At 42.9% G+C, this 21,151-nt stretch overlaps 1 protein-coding gene across 9 annotated transcripts in view; it reads right to left on the bottom strand.

Annotated features, from left to right (window-relative positions):
• Window positions 1-1,852: 1,852 nt before the first annotated feature.
• The window catches only part of Jarid2 (Jumonji, AT rich interactive domain 2), a 102,188-nt gene continuing 82,889 nt past the window's right edge, over window positions 1,853-21,151 (bottom strand). For all 9 annotated transcript variants that reach the window (XM_084588572.1, XM_084588573.1, XM_084588574.1 and 6 more), the window contains 2 exons: window positions 12,797-12,901; window positions 1,853-11,818 (listed from right to left, as the gene is read on the bottom strand). In XM_084588572.1, the coding sequence (XP_084444698.1) occupies window positions 11,699-11,818; window positions 12,797-12,901 (225 nt within the window). In that variant the 3' untranslated portion in view covers window positions 1,853-11,698. The remainder of the gene's footprint in view (window positions 11,819-12,796; window positions 12,902-21,151) is intronic.

The raw sequence follows: 21,151 nt of genomic DNA, 5'->3' as shown, positions 1-21,151 counted from the left end.
AGTGCTCAAGAGTGTCTGTCCGATTTGTGCTTCGGCATAACTTCTCGGACGGCGAGTTATATATGTCCGCCGAGAAGTGTAATAGTTTTGCGTTTTTTCAGTTTTGAAAAAACTTTTTCAGGTTTTCCTTCGCGTCCATGGAGAGCATGAGGTGTCCATTAAGAAGTGAAATAGTTTTGCGCCTTGGTCAGTTTTGCATCATGCATATGAACGCAAGTGGAGTGAACACACTTGTTTATATGTGCTCTGCTGTATTCACGCCCACTGACCATAAACACCACTTTAAAATGCTTTCGCGCCATTCATGAACATGCTGCATTATGCACGTTGAAGCTATAAAGCTAGCTTGATCTTCATTTCAGTTTGTCTACATGTTTTCGGCATGGCAGTGGTTTCTGACCCACTTGTAAAAACAACAGAACGTAACGTTGAGAATGGCAGCCTTTGCTATAGTATGCCCCACATCATGAAAAGTGGCAAATCTCAGGATTCAGCTTTATCCAATGTTAATTTTGTCAGTGATATAAATAACAGTGACTGAGAGGATGCAGCCTCCCTCTCCTGCTTTAGTTCAGGGTGTGAAGATCGTAGAAAGGAAGTAGCCGAGAACCTAGATGTCAGCCCCTTGGTTAGGCTCGGTGGAAAACTGCACCAGCTAGAACTTATTTGCTATTGAATAGACAGACATTTTGTTAGTTCCAAAGTGTCTTTAATATGGTTTCCAATTTTAATACAAGCATATGTTTGCAAAGTTTGTTATAGCTTTATATAGATTATTTTTCATGAGACATGAAACCCTTTAACAAATATCGCATATTATTAAAGAGTTTCAGTAGCTTCATTTTGTTTTGCATTAACATTTAACTCGTTCAAAAGTCATTTCTGATTTTCAATTAACAAATTTGTTTTTCTTTAATATATTCAAGGCTTAATAAAGTTCATCTCTTAATTATGCAGCAGAAAATCCCAGCATCTTTTTGTAGCGATGTGCAAAATGTCAAAACCATTGAATATAGCAACATTGAAATGCTGTGAATTATCTGCTAAACGCATTAAAGATAATGAAAATAACTTCTAATTAGAATGTTCACAATACACTTGAAATTACGAAACAAGAACTGATGTTACTACTGGTGGCAAAATATGTCTGCATAAAATAGCGGACAGTGTATTACCCTGCTTATTGTCTCATGAAATGTTTAGTGTGTTTGCTGTACGGCCTGAAAAGCATGTTATTTGCAACATGAAGAATGTGAAAGTCACCTCAAGCACAAATCACTGCTAGGTGCAGCGCTTACTCAGAAAAATTGAAGAGTTTGGTTTGTACACAAGCTACACAGCGCGTTGAAACAATCTCAGTTCTTGGAGAAAAAAATTGAAATAAAAACCCCTAAAATATGGCCACTTTTCCGATAATAAGGAAGTTATGACCTTTTCATGTTGTGTGCACTCATTTAAGTGAATAAGGTGCACTTGTCACAACTTCAAAGCAATGCCTGTGTAATGCTTCGCAAGGAATCCGTTAGAAAAGTACAGATGCTTAGCTAAGTAAGTACGAAGTTGGTAATAGAGGAAACACTCTATTTAATTGCCAATATATACATAATAATCAAGTCTACACAATACCCAGAATGAAAGTGGTTAAACTTGATTAGCAAGTTCAAGGGCCACTTTAGGATAAACAAGGAATACACAAACAATACTGCTTTTGCACTCACGGCTGTCTCAGAGCCCCACATAACACCTCAGTAAATGCAAAAGACACAGAGCATAAATGCCAAACAGTGACTCTGAAAAGATGTGCACCAAACAGCAAGCATCACAATTTCATGGTATATACAAACAGTGGGTGGTGACTTTAATGAGCAACATATACACATTCTGTTACAGTAAAATCACAAGTGATGGTTATCTATGATGTCCTTATTTAGTGTGAACTGTCATGGTAATATAAAAAAAGTTTCGTGCCTTTTGATAGATGAAGTAAACAGCAAAGGTACACAATGACTGAAATGCGTACATTCGTAGCTTAAATATGCGCTGGGCAGCCTATTGTATAAAACATCGACCAGGTGCAGCAAAACATTTCTGTGCCTCAATATCCACCAATCTTGCCAAGCTTTGTAGGCTTGTGAATATAGACTGGTCAAACGACCTTGCATAGCTTATGCAAACCTATGGCACAGTCCTTCATTTTCCAGTAAGATTTGATTTTTTTTCCAAAAGTGTGCCCAAAGCAAGTTTTAACATACTGGATTAAACAAAATTTGTACCTGCAAACTGTCTCACAGAAATGTATTTTTTGATCTACATTTATGCAGATCATAATGAATATGGCATTTAATTATAATGAAAGAAAATGGGGAACATGAGCTGATGAACTGTTGGTGCAACATATAACTTTCATAACTTGTTTGCGTAATTAAACTGTTTTATAACCTCCCGGAAAGTTGGCGCTCATGGTCACTGATAAAATAAGCCCCCAAATGTGACTTGTGGAATAACAAGTGATAAAAAAAAAATCATTTTCAAACCTTTCAAATAAATTGTACCCTTGTTATTCTTGGAAGATGAAAAAAAAAAATACATACATACATATATATATATATTGCTCAATTATGTCCTAACAGTATTCCAGCTGCAGCAACATACTAGTGCATTTTGTACACACAAACCCTGAATCTGCACACTTGCAACTTTCAGCAACTGTACTACCATTTTGGCATTTACACACAGCCATACAACCAGTAGAAAAATAAAGCCTCCTAAAGCCCATGTGAGTTATGGTTGAAATATTTTACTCGAGCTACCTTTTATGGGTGTGCTATAGCTGACTTATAGCCAAATACATCAGGTGAATGAAGAAGCCCTGTTTCTTCTCCAGCAATGTGCTTGCTTCTTGAAAGTTCAATATTTATGCGAGCTCCATATAAATTTGGCATTGAATATCAGCCCAAAAAGTACACTGAGCATCAGCTTTGCGTCTTACCAAAGCTTCGTGGTACTTTATACACACTACACAACATTTCACCATTCAAAAAGGTCAGCCCCTCTGGATCTAGTCCCAAAATCACTATTATCCTTCATAACGACCTGCAGCACACACACAAAAAAATGTCTTCAAATGACTATGCGAGCTGATGTTTACACAGTTCAAGGGAAGAAATAGCCTGGACAATGAGCCAGTACTTATTTTTGCGCATGCTTGCATTGGGCACAATAGTGAGCAAGTGGTACTACAAGATACGGTCTTCACTAAGTATTTTCTGAACATTACTCATGACATGGACACCAGCATAAAAAGAATTCTTCCCAGCTGTTTCAAATTAAAGTCAGATTCACTCTTTTGCGCACAGTGACGATGCTAAAAGCCTTACAATACTCTATAGTTGGCTCAGAATAACATTCCTACATCGCTGTTAATTAAAGGCGCATGACCTACATGTTTCTTTACTGTGAGTGCACACATTACAAAAGAACAAAAGTAGTGTGAATTTGTGCTGCAAAAGCTCTAAACAATGACCACAGAAATTTTGCCTAGCACGGTAAAAAACAGTCAGGAGACAGTTTGAAAGTGTAATTTTCCAACAGCTTCTGGGATTTCCAGATAGCACATTGAAAGTCTGCACTCTCAAATTCGATTGTAATTCTCATGTACTAAGGGCAGCACCTCTATGCTTTTTCTTCTACGCAGCCTGTACAGCCTTCTGAATTTGCAGCAGTAGCACGTAAGCATCAATTTACAGATGCAGCAGTGCTGAGGCAAAGCAGAGAGGAAACCTGGAGAGGAAACAGGTATGTACACTGATCATGCTGCTCTCCTTTGTCTTTTACTTGCTGCATGTTTGTGGCTTCGGGCTGTTTAAAACGTGCAACATTCCAAGCAAGACTATAGTACTTCGTAGCAGTTTTGGGTAGTCTTGAGAATGCCTGTTCTAATTAATTTTAATTTGCTCTGTTATTAGAAAACTACTCCACCCTGAGGGATCCCCCTAAATGGGCCAATACCATTACCACTTTGAGCTATTGATCAATTTGTTCTTGTAATAGATCTGATTTGCTACCTGTCCTCATCAGCCCGGACAGCAAAGTGACTGCCTCAGAGAGATAGTGATCTCGGTTTTGACCTTTGGATCAGGACAAATTTTTCTTCAACTACAAAGTTTCCAGGAGAGCTGTATAGCTCTGATTTGTAGCCATCAGGATATGCTTCGGTGGATGCCACTGCATAATAACTCATAACTAAACTAATGCACCAATATCTAGGGTTCTCTACAATTACTTCCATAAGTACCAATTTACTGAGAATACTAGGCTGTTTATTGAGTGTAATATATGCAAGAGAAACAATTATGGGGATGCTCAAGTCCCCTTAAGTGTGGAATGCAACAGCATTACAAGGAACCTTGCTGTTACAGGTTCCTATTACAGCAGCCCAACATGCTCATTTTGATTTCTTTTTAAGCTTTTTTTTTATTTTTATTTTATTTTTACTTACAGTAGGTTTCGGACCCAACCTGGCAACTTCGAGATGGTAGACAGAGGTGACACTGACTCTGGCTCCATTGCAACATGATATATGGAGCTGTCTAAACAAGTCTGCACAGAACCAAGCACAGCTGCCACCACTCTAGGCAATATCACGTGACCAGTGCATCTGCCAACTGTCTCATGTCACGTGGTCTCATGACGTCACACACCCAGACAACCCATCAGCACTCAGCCATGCCACGTGACCTTATGACGTCTTCAACCTCTTGAGCAATCAAGGAATATCCCAACACTGTGACACTGCTCAGTTTTTCTGCTAATGAGAACTTTAATGCTAACTGCTAAATGCTACCACGTTAAAGCAATCGGTCACAGCTACTTGGGGCTCTGATGAGTAACTGCTGATGATGGGCAGGGAGGTGCTTGCACCTATGGCATTCACCTATGAGAGCATGACATTCACTTCAGCAGCAATTGTGAACATGTCCTTGCCCTCGTATGCTTTCCCCTCTCCTTTTTATGTCACAGCAGTGCCAGGAAGTTGATGCTCATGCAATATTATTAGAAATCCAGAAGGCTGTATATTCAATTTTTCCTACTTTCTGGTATTGCGCTAAAAGCATGGAGGAAATTACCTTTCGCTTTCATCAGACATGGCTATAGTGGTTTGGCTTGGTTTATGGGGTTTAATATCCCAAAGCGACTCAGGCAACAAGACGCCACATTGGAGAACTTCAGAAATTTCAACCAGCCGGGGTTCCTTAAATGCACTGACATTGCACAGCACATGGACGCCTTATATTTCCCCTCCATCGAAAAGTGGCTGCCATGGCTGGGATTCGATCCTGCATCCTCGGGTACAGCAGTCGAACGCCCCAACCACTGCGCCACCACAGCAGTGGAGCACATGGCTAATATGGGACCATAAATATGATACAGGGGGTTGATATTTTGAGGCCACTAAGATTAAAAAAATTATATATGCACATTATTACACCACCTTATCATCTACACTGAGCTCCTCATAAATGCCTGCCAGCATGTTTGAATGAAGTTTACAGTTACTATATGTATATATATACACATATGCTTGCCAGCTACCCTGCCTGACAATGAATAAACTTGCCTTTGTCATCTTTGAGCAATTACCATCATCCCTTTTATTCCACTATAACAAACTTCTGCTAAGCCTTGAACCAATAAAAGCAGAAGAAACTTCACGCCTGCCACTAACCTAGATCAGCCAGCTTATGAACCTGGAAGCACTTTGGGGCATGAACTTCCAATGCCCCTGCTTTAAGGGATTCCCCATTTTATCACTTCACATTTTAAATGTGTAACTGGAGCATGCAATATTAAAGAAAGAAATTACATCCACATTACAACTGCAGCACGATTCCAAATACAGCAGAATATACAATCTTAGCTGCAAATTACACAAAAATAATGAAAAATATACTGATGCAGATACAGCATATTCCTTAAAGGAGTGAAGAAAAAGTAGATACTTCATACAGCTTCTCACGATATGTACACTTAAAGTCAAGCTTTGAGCGCTTACAGCTGCAATCATAATAAGAACCATGACGTGTTAAATGACCACATGCAATGCAAATATTAATGACACTTGAAAACACTATCCACTGTCAAATCAAAATGCCTTGAATCATTTGTCAAAATAACATCAATAGAGAGGTCCTCAAAGAGAATTCTTTTGGTAAGTTAATACATCTGCAGTTGCCAACCAGAGTAATGCACTAAACACTACTACAGTCCCCTTTAAATTTAAATGACAATAATTTGGTGCACAGCCATTACATAAGTGGATTGGAAGGGCATAAAGGCCTCATCTTGAAGTGAAAAAGTAGGGCTTCTGTTTTCACTGTTGCCTTCTCTGCTGCCTGAGTGGCTGATAAATTTCGAATACAAATAGAATATGTTTGTTATTCGACTCATGTTCATAAAACTGATATTCATAATTTCCGGAATATTTGAAAGTTACAGAATACACTGAAAATTTTCAAATTCACTGCAGTTTCCCTGTACCGAGTGCTTCACTGCAATGCTTGATTGCGTGGGCTGTTCAGTGAAGCATCCTCGAAATGCGATAGTACCTTCCCTTTTGTGAAGAGGGCCTGCCCGACAGTGTGCGCAAAGTGAAGCACTTGACGAAACTCGGGAAAAAAAAAAAACGTTGTGCCCACTTGGGTTTCACCTCAAATGCAGTCAAACATCGGGCAAGTAACGTGTTCGTCGGATAAAACTACTGTGATGCAAACGGTTTTCAGTAGTTCTTTCAGGCCCATTTGATAATTCAAGTTTTTGGTTAATTTGGACATATTTTTCTGTCCCTTGAAAGAGCCGAATTAACAAGCATTGACTTAATTCAGCACAGATACAACAGCTTCACCCGATTTCATGCTGGTCCTTTTTGTACAAAAAACCGGTTTACAGAATCCTGTATAAAATTTATATTGAATTTTGCAGTAAGATATACACTTCCGTGCAATTCTAGCTTAACTTTATTTGCAAATACGATGTGAATTCTAAAATAAACAAGATGGACAATGCTTGCTATATAATTTTTTTTTTCATTGACTGGATATTCCATTTCATATGGGATCATCCCCCCCCCCCCCCCTTTCCATATCCGTATTCAAAATTTTCAATATTTACACACTCATAGTTGAGCTTCAAAAGAAAAAAAAAATTGTGAGGTCAATGACCAGAAGTTTGTATAAGCCTGCTGTATGAGCCTGTACCAGCATACTGGTTCGTAGGCCTTTCATATCTCTGTACCACTTCAACAGCACTAGGAAATATATTGATCATCAAGTTGGCAACGGCATCCTTAATGCAACAATAGGTTGAACTATAACAATACCTCCCTTTCTGTTTGCAAGGTTACCAAATGTATTTTTTTGGTAAAATCAAAAGCGTGCTGCCATAAAATGTGCCTAATGGAAATCGTGCTACGGTTAGTACCCATGCAGTTCTCATCTTTTGAGGCTATCCTTTTCTGCTACAGTCCTTCACAACTAGACACTTTATAAAGGCACGCTGCTTTGTAAAGGATTGCGTTCAAATGAAAAAAAGTGCTACAAAGATAACTAGAGGGCAGCTACATAATTATTTGGCTCAGCAGCAGGGAGGATGTGCACAGGATGTGCACAACCGTTAGGTGGATAAAAACGATGGCAGAACAAATGGGCACAACAGCCTTCACTCCCTTTCATACTTCCTGCTACTGGTTGACCAAGTGCTCTGAGAACATTAGCTCGTATGTGGAACAAACATGGAGGCTTCAGTTATGTTACTTTACGAAAGCACCTGATGTCGACACAAGCTAGGAGGTGGCCACCTTTACCTAGGGTCATGTCAATTTACTTGTATTGACCCGCTGCATTCGTGCCTGGCGAGAAGGCCGAAAGGCATCAAAAGCAGCAAGCCATGCTACAGTTTCATATGCACCACTTTTGCACCAAACAATACATCAAAAGGAGTTGACAACTTTATACTCAAATCACAGACAAAACAGCACAACTTTGAAAATGAAAGAGCAGGAAAAAAAAAACAGACAACACATGACTATTAACGCAGTGAGGTCACTGACAAATGACTCAATATGACCAACGTTAGCCTAGTTTTACCCTGGCTCTTGACAATAATCTCTCCATCATTGTCTATTTCAGCACAGAAAGTGTGTGCTTTTCTTTGTACAAACACAAAAGAAACAAACAAATAAACACACAAGAAATCGAAATTTTTTGCAGCAGGTATTCGCCACTGCATTTAATGAAACAAATACTGAAGTGCAAAAAAAGAACTGCAGCTAAAAGATCGCACGGAAAACAGAACAGAGATGAGAAAACGCAAGGCACTGTGGCAAACTACCCTATACTGTTATTATAACTCGACCCTTTTCTAGAAAAAAAACAGCAAAAAAAAAAAAAAGACCTTTTATAGTTTGGGGGGTCGACTTATAATCGGAGTTGACTTATGCACAGTCATAAATTAAACTCACATGGGGCGGGTGTCAAAAGTCATTTTGCCTAAACTGCAAGTAATATCATGCACATGAAAGCATAAGATGGTCTGCAGGATAACGGGATTTTGTTTACTATATTCTACTTATTGTCCCAGTATATACTACAAGCACTGCAAAAATCTTCAGCTTCTAATCCGTGCTTGTGCCTTCTTGTCTCTGTCCCGCTTTCTCTATGCTCATTTTACTACAATCATGTACCATCTGTACCAGGTCTTTTCCAGGAAAAAAAAGAAAAACGGGAGTTAAAGCTCAACATGTCCTTCACAACCATGTTTGTCAAGAGCAAGATGAAGTTGATGGTGGAATGACATTTCAGCAATTATTCAGATCATCAATTAGTATATACTTACTCGCATAAAAAAATGTGCACACAAAGAGGAATGCACAAACAGCTCAGGATGACATATGTAACAACTTCATTTGGTAAAACAAGTGGAATGCAATGCTGAATTATTACTCAATATGAAAGTATCTTAAATAAGATGTGTGTGCCATTTTCAATGGCTGAAAAAATGTACACAGTAGAAATCAGGACACCAACATACAGTGCGACTTGTGCAGAGCACAGGACAACCACACAAAAGTAGTTGCAGTAAATCTTAAAATACACACAGTAGAAAAAAGCCCTGAAGTCCTTAGAAGGTTTAATGTCAATATGGTAATAACACTGAAAAAATGAGTTATAGAAGATGAAAAAGAAAATGTCGCAATGAAATCAAACTTTTGGGTGCTGTGTCTATGGTCACTACATCTGTGAAAGGTTAACAATTATTCAAGCCAACTAAAATAAATCATTATTTAATTCGTTTTGTTGCTATTTCATCAAAAATGAAAGCAACGATAATCATACAACTAGGGGTGTGTGAATATTCGCAATTTTGAAATTGTGCACAATGGATCCAAACATACTGCTATCACACAGCCCTCTTAAGGTGCATTAAGCTGTCCCGAAATTTTATATTGTGTTACCACTAAGGCCCCTATTCAGCGCTCTTAGCCTGAAGCCTGACCTTAAAATCTTGCCTCAAACCGAAAACGAAATTAAACATGGCATGCTTGCATATATATTTTGTATTTGGCCAACTTACCTAAATCGACAGAAATTTTTTTTCTGCACTGCTCTGACAACACCGGATTTTCAGCAGAATAAGGCCCTTAATGCTATCATGCTAATAAACAAGCAATAATAGGTGAGATGTCTTGAATGCTGCCTTGCCTATCAGCTCCTTCTTTGGGTGAACAAAGCACTATGCCATCATTAAACAGGATTGCCTAGAGCAAAGACTATCTCATTGCGCCATCACATTTGGTGATGCCAGACCAACCTTACAAAGTGAATAGCTGACGAACAGAAAAACTGTGAAGTGCAAAGAGCTTTCAAAGCATGCCTTCCATGTATTACCTTATGTAAAAGAGTAGTGGATTTGCCTTTTAGCAGTTGTGCTCTTAACAGCTACAGAGCACCGATTCCCTATCATCCGGACACCAAATAAGATTTTATGAGAATTTCTTCACTCTCTAAGCCTCGTACATGTATGGCATGTGTCCTAGAAAGTGTTTGTCACAAAATCGAAATTTGACTTCATTTGAATTTGACCAATTCGTTGTGTTTCATTCGTTTCGAGTTTAATTTAACGCCCCAGAGCAACTCAAGCTATGAGGAACACAGACCAAAATTGATGTCCAGCCTAATTTGAGTATAGTCAATTCAGTGGTGCCCACCAAATTTAGGTGGACCACCATTCTATCTACGAACTCCTAAAATTTCACTTTGTTCGAATTTGACCAAAATTGATGTCTAACCTAATTTGAGTATCACCAGCTAAGCAGTGACTTCCAGATTTAGGTGGGCCACTGCAAAAATTTGGCATGCTTACGCACTCTCCGTGCATGGAAGCACTGAAGTCTGATGAAAGGAGAGGCAGGAAGAATCCGGCGGAAAGTGATCACTCAGCGATTTATATGCAACAGCACAAGACTGCTTGACCCCGCCGACAACGCCATGATTATGCGGCCGCTCACGAAGGTGAGAAGGCCGCCACAGAGCCTGTAACCATTGCATGCTTACACAAACTCTTGATTACAGGAGAGGCAGTAATGTTTGCATTATTTTCATTACTGTGCATTTTTGTCGCCCTGCTGCTATAACAAGAACTAGAAATAACTATGCAGAAGCTTAGTTTACATGCTGTTCAACAGTATTTACAAATTTCATAGCCCAGCAAACTTCAACACAAACAAACTATTTACAGAGCCCTTTAGTGATGCTGCATATTATAAATATGAAACACAGGCAAGGGGCACATAGCACTGAAATCTCACATGAACCCTGACACACTTGCACTCTGAATAGGCCAGAAGTTCAGACATATTTGCGTCTCTCAAGTGTTGGTCCAGCAGCATTTGTAATGGCGAACTAGTTGACGACAACATACTTCTCAACTTTATGAAGCAACAAGCAAACTTCAATTTTATATAGTGGCAGCTGTACTTCTCTTACATCACCCTCATATACACTAGGGCATTAACTGCACCATCACAAGAACTGGCCGACACCATTGGCTTGAGGGCTTCCTTCGAAGGGTATTCGCTGCTGCAATTCGTGAGTTGCCTACAACTTTATTCCTTTTACGTAAAATCACATGGCAGGCCAATGCAAACATAAATTGCCTATTCTAAACCCAGTATATCAGAGACTGAAAATTAAATTAAAAGTGGGAGAACAGCAGGTGCTAATTTCTAGTTCTCGTGCTTCCGGTCTTCACAGGCAAGATGGCTTTTACACAATCTGCTGCAGTACAAAAATGCAACTTTTCAGACAGCCACAGAATAATTCATTCAAACTTTTTCAGTAGAACCCGCCAACCAGTACTATTATACCCAGGCAAAATAACGAAACCAGTCCAGTGACCAACATGGCATTCAGGGCCACATGTACAAATGCAGCAAAAAAGTATTATAACACTGCAATCCATGGCTAGAAATTTATGAAGCAATTGAAATGAGAAGGAAAACAAAGAAGCACAGCCCTTTATAAATTTCTCCAGATTGCTTACAATGTGACTGCTTTGTCCCCGTGCAACTTTGCACGAACAATGTTAGTACAATACTTGTTTCGTATATGGTGTGCCACTACTGTAGATGATTTCTTCCTTATGTTCATTTCTTCTTGGCTACCTTCTTTTTTGATGATGATGACTCGGAGTCAGTCTTCATTTGAGAAGCATCTGAAGACTCAATGTGTTCCTCAAGCTTCCGCAAAATTGACCTAAGCTCATCCTAGAATGAAAAAGTAAAAAAAGAGAGAGAGAAAAAAAAATGTAATGCATTAAGTAACATTGTGATAAGTCAACAGAAAAAACATCATTACTAATCAAGCACATACAGTTACCTAACTTTTTTTTTTTAGGTAGCAAAAGTAATGCACTTTAGCACATAACAAGGCATGAAAAAATAAACCAGCAAAAGGAAACAACTATTTTATAAGAGGACGAAGGGAGGAAATCACTTTATGACCGAATTGCAGGTTGAAATTATGCAATGCAATGCAATGGGTGGCACTGCTTAAAGTCTAGCTGCACTAACACAATAGTGTTCCCTGCACAAGCCTGTAAAGCATATCAGAGGCTACATTTTATGACAGCCTGAGCGTTGCTTTATCGAAACAAATAAGAGAAAAACTGCACTTTTCATTGTTTTTTTGGTCTCAAATCATTTACCGTAACCAACAAAATCATAAGAACTTTTGAGTAAATGTGCAAAGTGCGCACACATCAAGGTAATAATGCTTAGCCATCTTATCCATGTCATATCGCTGTCACATACCACTCATATCGCTGTCACAAAATAAAGAATATTCATTTATGGATTACAGCCCCTACAATGGCAGCATTACTGGTAAAGAAAAAAGCAAGCAAATAATTGTTTACAACAAAAAAATAATAATACTAAAACATTTCTTTGAAAGCCTCAACACTTCCAAAAAATATTATTCAGAAAAGAGCCAGCACGACAAGTTGATGCCAACATGACGATGAGACGAAAAAAAAATAAGGTAACTATCAAATGCAAACAAAGCATTAGTAGCCAAAGAATACAACTAGCTAGCAGTGTTATCAAACTGTTTTTTGAAAGAAAATAATTTGTTCCCCAAAATAATTTGGTCCTTAAGAATAAACTAGCGCATCAATTCACACTGAATATACTCGACTTTCAATGAATAAAGGACAAGCAGGTCAACAAGCATAACGCCAGTACCATGTCATAGGCATAGAGGAGCTTCCAGGACTTCATGTTTTTCCTTTGTAGGCAATGTACAGCATGCTCCAAGCAGTACAGGCAGTCATCTTGCAAGTTTACAACCTGCATAGTATAAAGCCATTATTCTACATGCACATCATCCTTCTAACATTTTCAACATAATTGCATTATCAAAAAGGCTCCACAAACTACATGCAGTGAACACAAAGAATAACAACAGAAATCATTGACGGTGATGCAGAGCAGGATAAAGCATGAAAGATTTATGTGAATATACCGTATTTACTCGTGTATAACCCACACCAAAATGTAAAAAAAAAATATGTTTAAAAAGTGGGGGTGCGGGTTATCTGCAAATGTCTTCCTGGAGGTGGGGGGGGGGGGGGGGGAGGCAGTGCTTGGCTACTCGCCAATGCGTGAGCTCCCCATGTAGTCTGCCATCCCCTTCATCATCGATGCTTGTATAGCCGACAAGGAGCCAACAAAAGGCATAGCCAAATCCATATCAAGAGCATAGTATGTTTATTCTCCACGCCATTGGTCACACTTTGTTCAATCAGCGGTTGTTGGGCCTTTTGTGTTGTTTCAACACCCAGTCAACCCAGTTTGCACTGTCGGCCTGCTTTGTTTTGGCGCCATGAGTGCAACTTGGTGGCAGTCTTTCACAGCGAAAGAGAAGCTAAAGGTTATAGCCACTGCCAAAAAAATCAGCAACAGAGCTGCAGCAAAACAACATGAAATCGACGAGTCGTGCATTCACGACAGGAGGAAGAAAAAAAGAGTCTTGAAACAACGAACCGGGACAGGAGAGTGTTTCGTGGTCTGAAGACTGGCTTGTACCTCCACTCCGCGACGTAGCTTTCCAAGTTCACTGAGGAGTAGAGCAGTCGTGGCCACGCTGTTTCAACAGAGATGGCTCAAATAGAAGCCCTGAAGCTGGCCCAGGAAATGAACATTCCACATGAGTTTCGTGCAAGCCGTGGATGGCCTCAGCGCTTTGCACGACATGAATTTTCGATGCGACAGCGAACAACAATGTACTAGTGGCCTCCTGATGTCTATGAGGAAAAATTGTTGAGCTTTCAACGATATGTCATCGGACTTTGGAAGGAACACAGCTATTTGCTGTCTCAGGTGGGAAATGCCGATCTGACCCCAGTGTACTCAGAGATGCTGATGGACATGACCATGGAAAAAAAAAAAGGGTTCCAAATCACTCAGCGTGCTGACTGGCAGAAATGCCAAGCTGCGCTGCATAGCGATTTTATGTGCTTTGGCTGATGGGATGAAACTGTGCCCGTATGTAATTTTCAAACGCAAGATGCTACCTGCACACCAATGCCCCAGGAATCGTACGGTTGGACGAAAATTCCTGGATGAACAGTGGTCTAGTCGGTGACTGGATCCGAGTAATCTGGGAACGAAAACGAGGTGCTTTGCTGGCATGCTGGTCGATGCTCGTGCTGGATTCCTTCCGAGGCTGTGCTGATGCAGTGAAGGCTCGTATCACTGAGACCGGCACCGACCTCATTGCGATATCTGGCGGCATGACATCCATGTTACAGCCACTCGACGTGTGCCTGAACAAGCTCTTCGAGGCCCACGTGAAGCGGCTATATACCCAGTGGATGGCCGATGGTCCTTACGCCCTATAACCATACCTGCCAACCTGAAGATTTCAAAATTCGTAAAACCTCCACGACCGGGGGGGTTTATCTTTAGCGACACCCTTTAGCGACACACTTGCCAAACGCTACGTCCACAGGCGTAGCGTTTGGCTTCCTCGCACTTGGGGAACATTTTTTGGAAAAGTGGTCCAGCGTGATCACTGACACTGAGCGGTATGTTGTGTTCAACTAAAAACGCCGTGAAATGGCATTCTGCACGAATCGCACTGAGGTCGCTGTCATGCGAACAAAACTTGTCAGGCTCGGCTGGCTGTCCGCGGCTCGCACGTATCCTTGGTGCTTTTTCGAAGAGATGTGGATCCTTATGCCGGACTTGCCACCATGTGAAATGTTAACATCACAGGCACCACGTGGTGCAAAATTCGAACTTCTCTCCTTTCTTAGACGGTACGAAGCACGGAAATTCTGCCGCATACGACTTCAAAAATACTTTGAAGTACTGTTGCGGCTTTGAGCCCGCCATTGCACTGCGAAACCGCTACTACTAAAACTTCAGAGTCACACTGAGTCGGACGCGGCCGCAGATCACGCAAAAACAGAGGCCAACACCAAAGTTGTCCAAACACGTGAACAAAGGAACAGCCACTAGCCTGGTGGAGGCGGTATCGAGTTTTGGATATGGATTCGTGTTCCCCCGAGTAGACAATAGAAGTCACTACAACGTTTGCAGCTGCTGATGATGATATCACAAATATGTATCACTAGCACACAAAGAGCATTCATTTGCATTTGGAACATCCAGTACTCAGTTTTGAAACTTAGGGTCCTGCAGCCACTCTTCTCTAAAACTCTGCGCACGACAGGTCCCAGTCCATATGTTGGATGTATAAATCAATTCAAGGCATATTGGGCGTGTTACAATATTCGCCACCTCACCATCTCATTGACTCCAGTGCTCACAGACTTTGTTTTGCAGAAATGAAAATATTATAAAGAACTTACACCATTGTTAACAAAATATGTACAGCCACTGAAGACAATCAGAAAAAAAAAAAAATCCAACAGGACTAAAAAGAGATAAATGCTTGCCTCGTGCAATACAACATTTCTGCCCACTAAATTCAGTGAGAAGACCGCTAACATAGCAACACTGGTGCCGCTGTTTGGGTCAATGCAGAGATGGAGACAGCTACAGCTACGATCGTATCTTTAACCCAATCAATCACATGCTAGGTCTTTGTCAACAGGGTTTTTAAAGGGGCACAGTGACGTTCGTCAAGCCGCTAATTCCAGCCAACCTTTAGGTTCTTTGCACCATGTCAACGTTAGTTCAAAAAGAATGAGAAAAATTGGCGTGCGGAAACGAGAGTTATCGGTTTATAAAATTCTAAAAACAAGAAAAAAAAGAATAGCATGTCTAAGCCAGTTTAAGAGAGAGCCCCTCTCGAGTTTCGCTTGCCCAGTGCTCGACATGGGCGAAACCTATGAAAAACGTAGTTTTCTTCTGACATATCGGAAGCTATCCACCATGGTTGCCTGTCCAGCTCAACCTGTAGCTGCGCTTTTGGCAGCGTTGTTACCATGGTAATGATGCTGCGAAGCTGAGCTATGAAGTCCGGCTTCTCCGTCTGCCCAAAGCTAGCCTAGCCCACCAGGCACTGCTCCGCACCATTTTTGCGGGGCTGTCGACGAGGTGCACCTAACGGTCAGCAAATCTGCATCGCCGTTTTGGTGTTCCGCAGGCGTCCATCACTGCTGCTGCTGCAGATCACTCGAGCGCTACTTGTGGGAAAGTTGTAGAACGAGTGCGAAAAGCGGAGATTGAGAAATGGCATACAGGAGCTAAGGAGAAGCCTACCCTGTACCTGTACAGGGCCAGCAAGGAGGTCATCTGCTGGGAACGACTATATGACAACTCCCTGGGCAGTGGCCTGCTGGTGGAAGTCCGCTGTGAAGTGCTGCAGACTCGGATGTGGCGAGCGCGCTTCATGAGCGATCTCGACACAACTTGTGCCATCTGACGAGCGTCGAGAGAAACTATCAGCCACGTGATTTTGGACTGTCCAGCAATTTTGCCGACCTCCGAGATCCGAACGTTGTCAGCTGCCTTTGGATTTGAGGAGCCTGCGGGAGTGGAGACCACAAAGCGGCATCTCGAATTCTGGTGACAACGGGGAGCCCTGCAACCGTGGCGGCGGTTGGTGACGGCTGTGTGACCTTTGTGCTTGTGACAGTAGAGCCTGGACAGCGTATTGAGACTTTTTTTTTTTTTCATTGTTTTTTTTTTTTTAAGTTTTGGTTTCGCCGAGCCAGAAGGCCGCGGCGACCTGCTACAAACGCCAAAGCCCCCATCACCATCATCACAGCAAGAAGGCGCTCCACCGCACTTTTTGACAACACCATAATTACCCAAGTTTACAGTTCCTATCTTTACAAGCACTTGAAGAACACACGCAGAATTAAAACACCTTTTAATTGTTTTCTGCATAGTAACATGAAGAAATTTCGATTGTAAAATCTAAAGTGTGTGCTCAACCAATCAGCACTCAAGCGATAAGGAAACGTCAAATCCGCTAACGAACTTCGCCGTCGTGTTTCGCTCACATCGGTGCAAAACACTGATTATTGAAGCAGATTAAAATATTAGGCGCTAAGATTTCGCCATTATGATTGGGCTTTGGGGCATCGGGAAGGTGTAAAGAACCTAGAGGCCGGCTTGGAATTAGTGGTCTGGCGAACATCACGACGGCCCTTTAAGCTGCTGTGCTGCTACATGAAACTCCCTTCATTATAATTAAAGTTCTGTGTTTTTGATGTAAACTAAAAATCCTGAAAAACCCCCCCGAGGCAAACTTCCTTGAATCGGTGAAAACCGACAAACCTCAAGCTTAATCTGTTGTTGAAAAAAGAAAAAAAAAGTGCCATGCAAGTTCAAGTGAGGTAATTAATTACCTAAACAATCATTTACTGAACTAACATTTTTTACCCTGTTCCATTGCCTTATAGTTTGATTTGGTTTGTGGGGGTTTAACGTCCCAAAGCAACCCAGGCTTTGAGGAACAGCATAGTGGAGGGCTCTGGAAAATTTGTGGGGAACGATCTGCCATCGTCTCCTTTAAAGCCGGCTTTCCCCCGTGCTAGTTACCCTAGTTATCACAAGATGGTGCCAGCGTAGATGTGAATATAAACTAACTATCGAGAGATGGGGCCAGCGTCGCAGCAGCACAAGCGCCAAGGAAAGCCTACGCATGCAGGGAAAGCAAAGTCTCTTCGGCATCGCAAACTTGACGCAAGCGGACGCATCTTCACGGCCCTCCGCAGTCACCGGCGAGGTGAAGCCTTGCGTGACTTTTCCCGCCTGGTTGCCCTGTCTGGCCTCGGAGCTTACCGTATTTACTCGAATCTAACGCGCCCTCGATTGTAACGCGCACCCGTTTTTCGTGATCCCCACCCCCGAAAAAAAAAAAAGCTCCGATTGTAACGCGCACCCGTTCTCCGCGAAAAAGAGTACCGCGCACCTAACGCTTTCATACAGCAATACAACTTCGTCTCGTTTGGAAAAGCAAAGATTTAATCTCGGTGCACTAAAAAACACACACACAAAAGAAAACGGCTTATCTTGCCAAGATTGTCACTATGCCGGCACAAGGTTCACTCGTCGTCGCTGTCAGACAACTCCTTGTCACTGCTGACGGACCAAAGCATCTCATTTTCGGTGCCGTCCATGGCATTCGATATGCCACATTTTTTAAAGGCCTTGATGACCATGGCAGACGGTATCGTGCACCACGCATCTTTCGCCCATCCAGTGAACTCTTGCAGCGAGGCACGCTTCATTCTGTTGCTGGGAGTGAATTCATGGCAGCCACTCACAAGCCATTCGGTGTAGAGCGCCCGAATCCTATCTTTCACTGGCTTGTTCAAGCAAACATCGAGCGGCTGGAGCTGCGATGTCATGCCACCTGGTATCACGACAAGGTCGGTGTCGCACGCAGCGAGCTTGTCCTTGATGCGTTGGTCGAGATGGCACTTGAAAGCGTCGAGCACAAGCATCGCACGCAGGCCCAAACTGCCGCCGGGTCTCTTGCGCCAGACGTTATCGATCCAGTCGGCGACCAAGTCCGTTGTCATCCAACCTTTTTCATTGGCGCGCACAATCACGCCACTCGGAAACACGATTCCTTTCGGGAGCGTCTTGCGCCTGAATATGAGATACGGGGGCAGCTTGTGTCCATCCGCGGTGCAACAAAGCATTGCGGTGACGCGTGTTTTTTCGTGGCCGGAAGACAACACGCGCACTTGCTTCGCCCCCTTCTTTTCAACGGTTGTGGTGGCAGGCATGTCAAAGTACAGCGGTGTCTGATCGGCATTTCCAATCTGGCCGAGGTGGTAGCCGTACTTGCGGCGCAAACTTAGAACGAACCGCTGAAAACTGTGCAGCTTTTCTTCGTACTCTTCAGGTAACTTCTGGCATATCCCTGTCCGCCTTCGAAGAGAAAAGCCTTTTCTCTTCATAAAATTAGACAGCCAGCACCTGCTCGCTTTAAAGTCGCTCCGCGTTAGCCCTGTTTGTAGGGCTAGCTGCATCGCCCGGACTTTGAGCAGGTCCGTCGTCACTGGCCGCTGCGCCGCTCGCTGCTCTAGAACATATTCTGCGAGCCGCTCTTCTATTTCGGTGAACCGGCCCTGCTTCGGTCCACTGAAACCTTTTCGTGTAGCCTTGCTGCCGAAAATCTTTTCCTTCTGCTTGCGCCAGTCCCGCACGCATGTCTCCGGAACTCCGAATGCGCGTGATGCGGCCTGATTTCCGTCCGTCTCTGCACACACGATGACTTTCCTTTTAAATGCGGCATCATGATGAACTCGACGAATCTTCGGCACGTCCATACTGGTCGGTCAATCGCAGAAAACGGGTAGGCTAACCAAAGCACATGTACCAAAGCACACGAAGGACGCTACTGCAGCTAGGCATAGACAGCTAGACCAGCTAGTAGGCTCGAAGTGCATACCAGGCGGCCATTTTGAAATGCCGATGGCGATATGATGTCGGAGATTTAGGGTCGCACTCGATTCTAACGCGCACCCAATTTTTGGACACGATATATCGGAAAAAAGGTGCGCGTTAGATTCGAGTAAATACGGTATTTCCTGCCCTAGTGTGGGCGAGCATTCGTCCGTAGCCCTGCTGGTGAGTCGGACAACCTAGGTTCATTAACGTGTTTTATTGCGAGCTGGCGTTGTTGTTATTGCAGCAATAAATGCCTGTTTGTTGTCAGCCTGTGTTGCTCCTTTATTCTCAAAAGCACGGCCTGCAGTGGTTGGCGTGCGCTCAGTAGCGCACGCGATCACTGGGTGGGGTCGGCGGTTTGGACTGTGAGCCACGATTAAGGGGAGACGCGGGTCGAAAAACGGCGATTTTCAGTAAAAAAGTCACTTTTGTGATTTTGACTGTTTCAGCAACACTGATCCTTCCTCTTTAATATATAAAAAAATCAGAGCCGAAAACAGTCGCGAAATCATTTAAAAAGTCTGTTAAAGCACGCAAGGTGGCTAAAGAAGGGGCAGATACGACCCATGTTCAAGCGCGTGACGCGTCAAATCGCGGCGTCGCACGCCACTGAAATTTTGCAAGGCGGCAGGCCTACGCTTTTTCTCCCTAAAGCTGGCTTTGCCGCTTCACAAACCTCCAGCAAGTAATAATAAAAAAAAGTTTCGCCGCCCAAACCTAGCATTTTCACTGGCCATTTAAATCACGTGGTGCGATTTCGACCACGCCATTGGCTGTCAGTGTGGGAAGCGGCCATAGCTCGTCTGCTCTTCATGCGACGCGTAGCTCGCTGTCACGCTTGCCCGCTAGTTTTCTTTCGGCGTGTTTTCAAAATTTCATGCATCTTCGTGCTCGTCGCTGCGATAGAATCCGAGAAGAAACGTGACTTTCGGTGTCGAAAGTACCGATCAAACCACGCGTTCAAGGGAAGTCACCGGCAAAGTGAAACGGCGTGCAGTGGAGACGTCCGCGGAAGCTAGGCCTAACCTCGGCGGAGGCGACACTTTTGACAGCTCGAAGCCGGCTGGGCACTGAAGTTTCAGTGACAGCTTAGACGATTTCGTCAGTGCATTGGATAAGAAGATAAGGATCTTCGAGCGTTGAGGAGACCTAGTACGGCGAGTGCCTTTATCGGCGAGATCGGTGCCGCGAACGCACTGGCGAGCGAGCAGCATGTCGGGAGCGCGGACGCTGCTAACTTTCCGTTCGCGAGTTGGCCAAGAAGTGAAAAGGACTCTCGTCGTTTCTAGAGCTGCGTTGCAGCAGTGTAGCGTGTGCCACGTCCGTTGTGTCGTAGTCGTGCGCGGTGTGCAGCTCCGGTGGACGACGCCCTTCAGCCAGCCCGAGGGAGAGTTTTGCCGTGAACGTCAATGCAGGGGTTGCGCGCTCGTTATTGGTGCTGGATACAATCAACTTTCCCGATTTTGTGTGGTTCTTGGTTTGCCGAAACAAGTGCACCATAAGGAGTTTAATGCCATAACAAAAAATGTGCACCTTGTGGTTACAAAGCAGTGGCTGACAGAAGCAAGGTCTCAGCATCACTAAATAGCCAAGAAAGCACGCCTTGAGAATGCTGCTCACAATGTCACTGTGGGAGCAATATATGATGCTGGTGAATTCTAAAACTGTGCACTGTATCATAATACCCTGGCCTGCATTGTGTGCAATTTTCATGCA

Source organism: Amblyomma maculatum, chromosome 1 (genome assembly GCF_055883805.1).
Source record: "Amblyomma maculatum isolate TAMU_Amacu chromosome 1, ASM5588380v1, whole genome shotgun sequence".
Classification (NCBI taxonomy): Eukaryota; Metazoa; Arthropoda; class Arachnida; order Ixodida; family Ixodidae; genus Amblyomma; species Amblyomma maculatum.
This window is presented reverse-complemented; position numbering and strand designations above follow the sequence as displayed.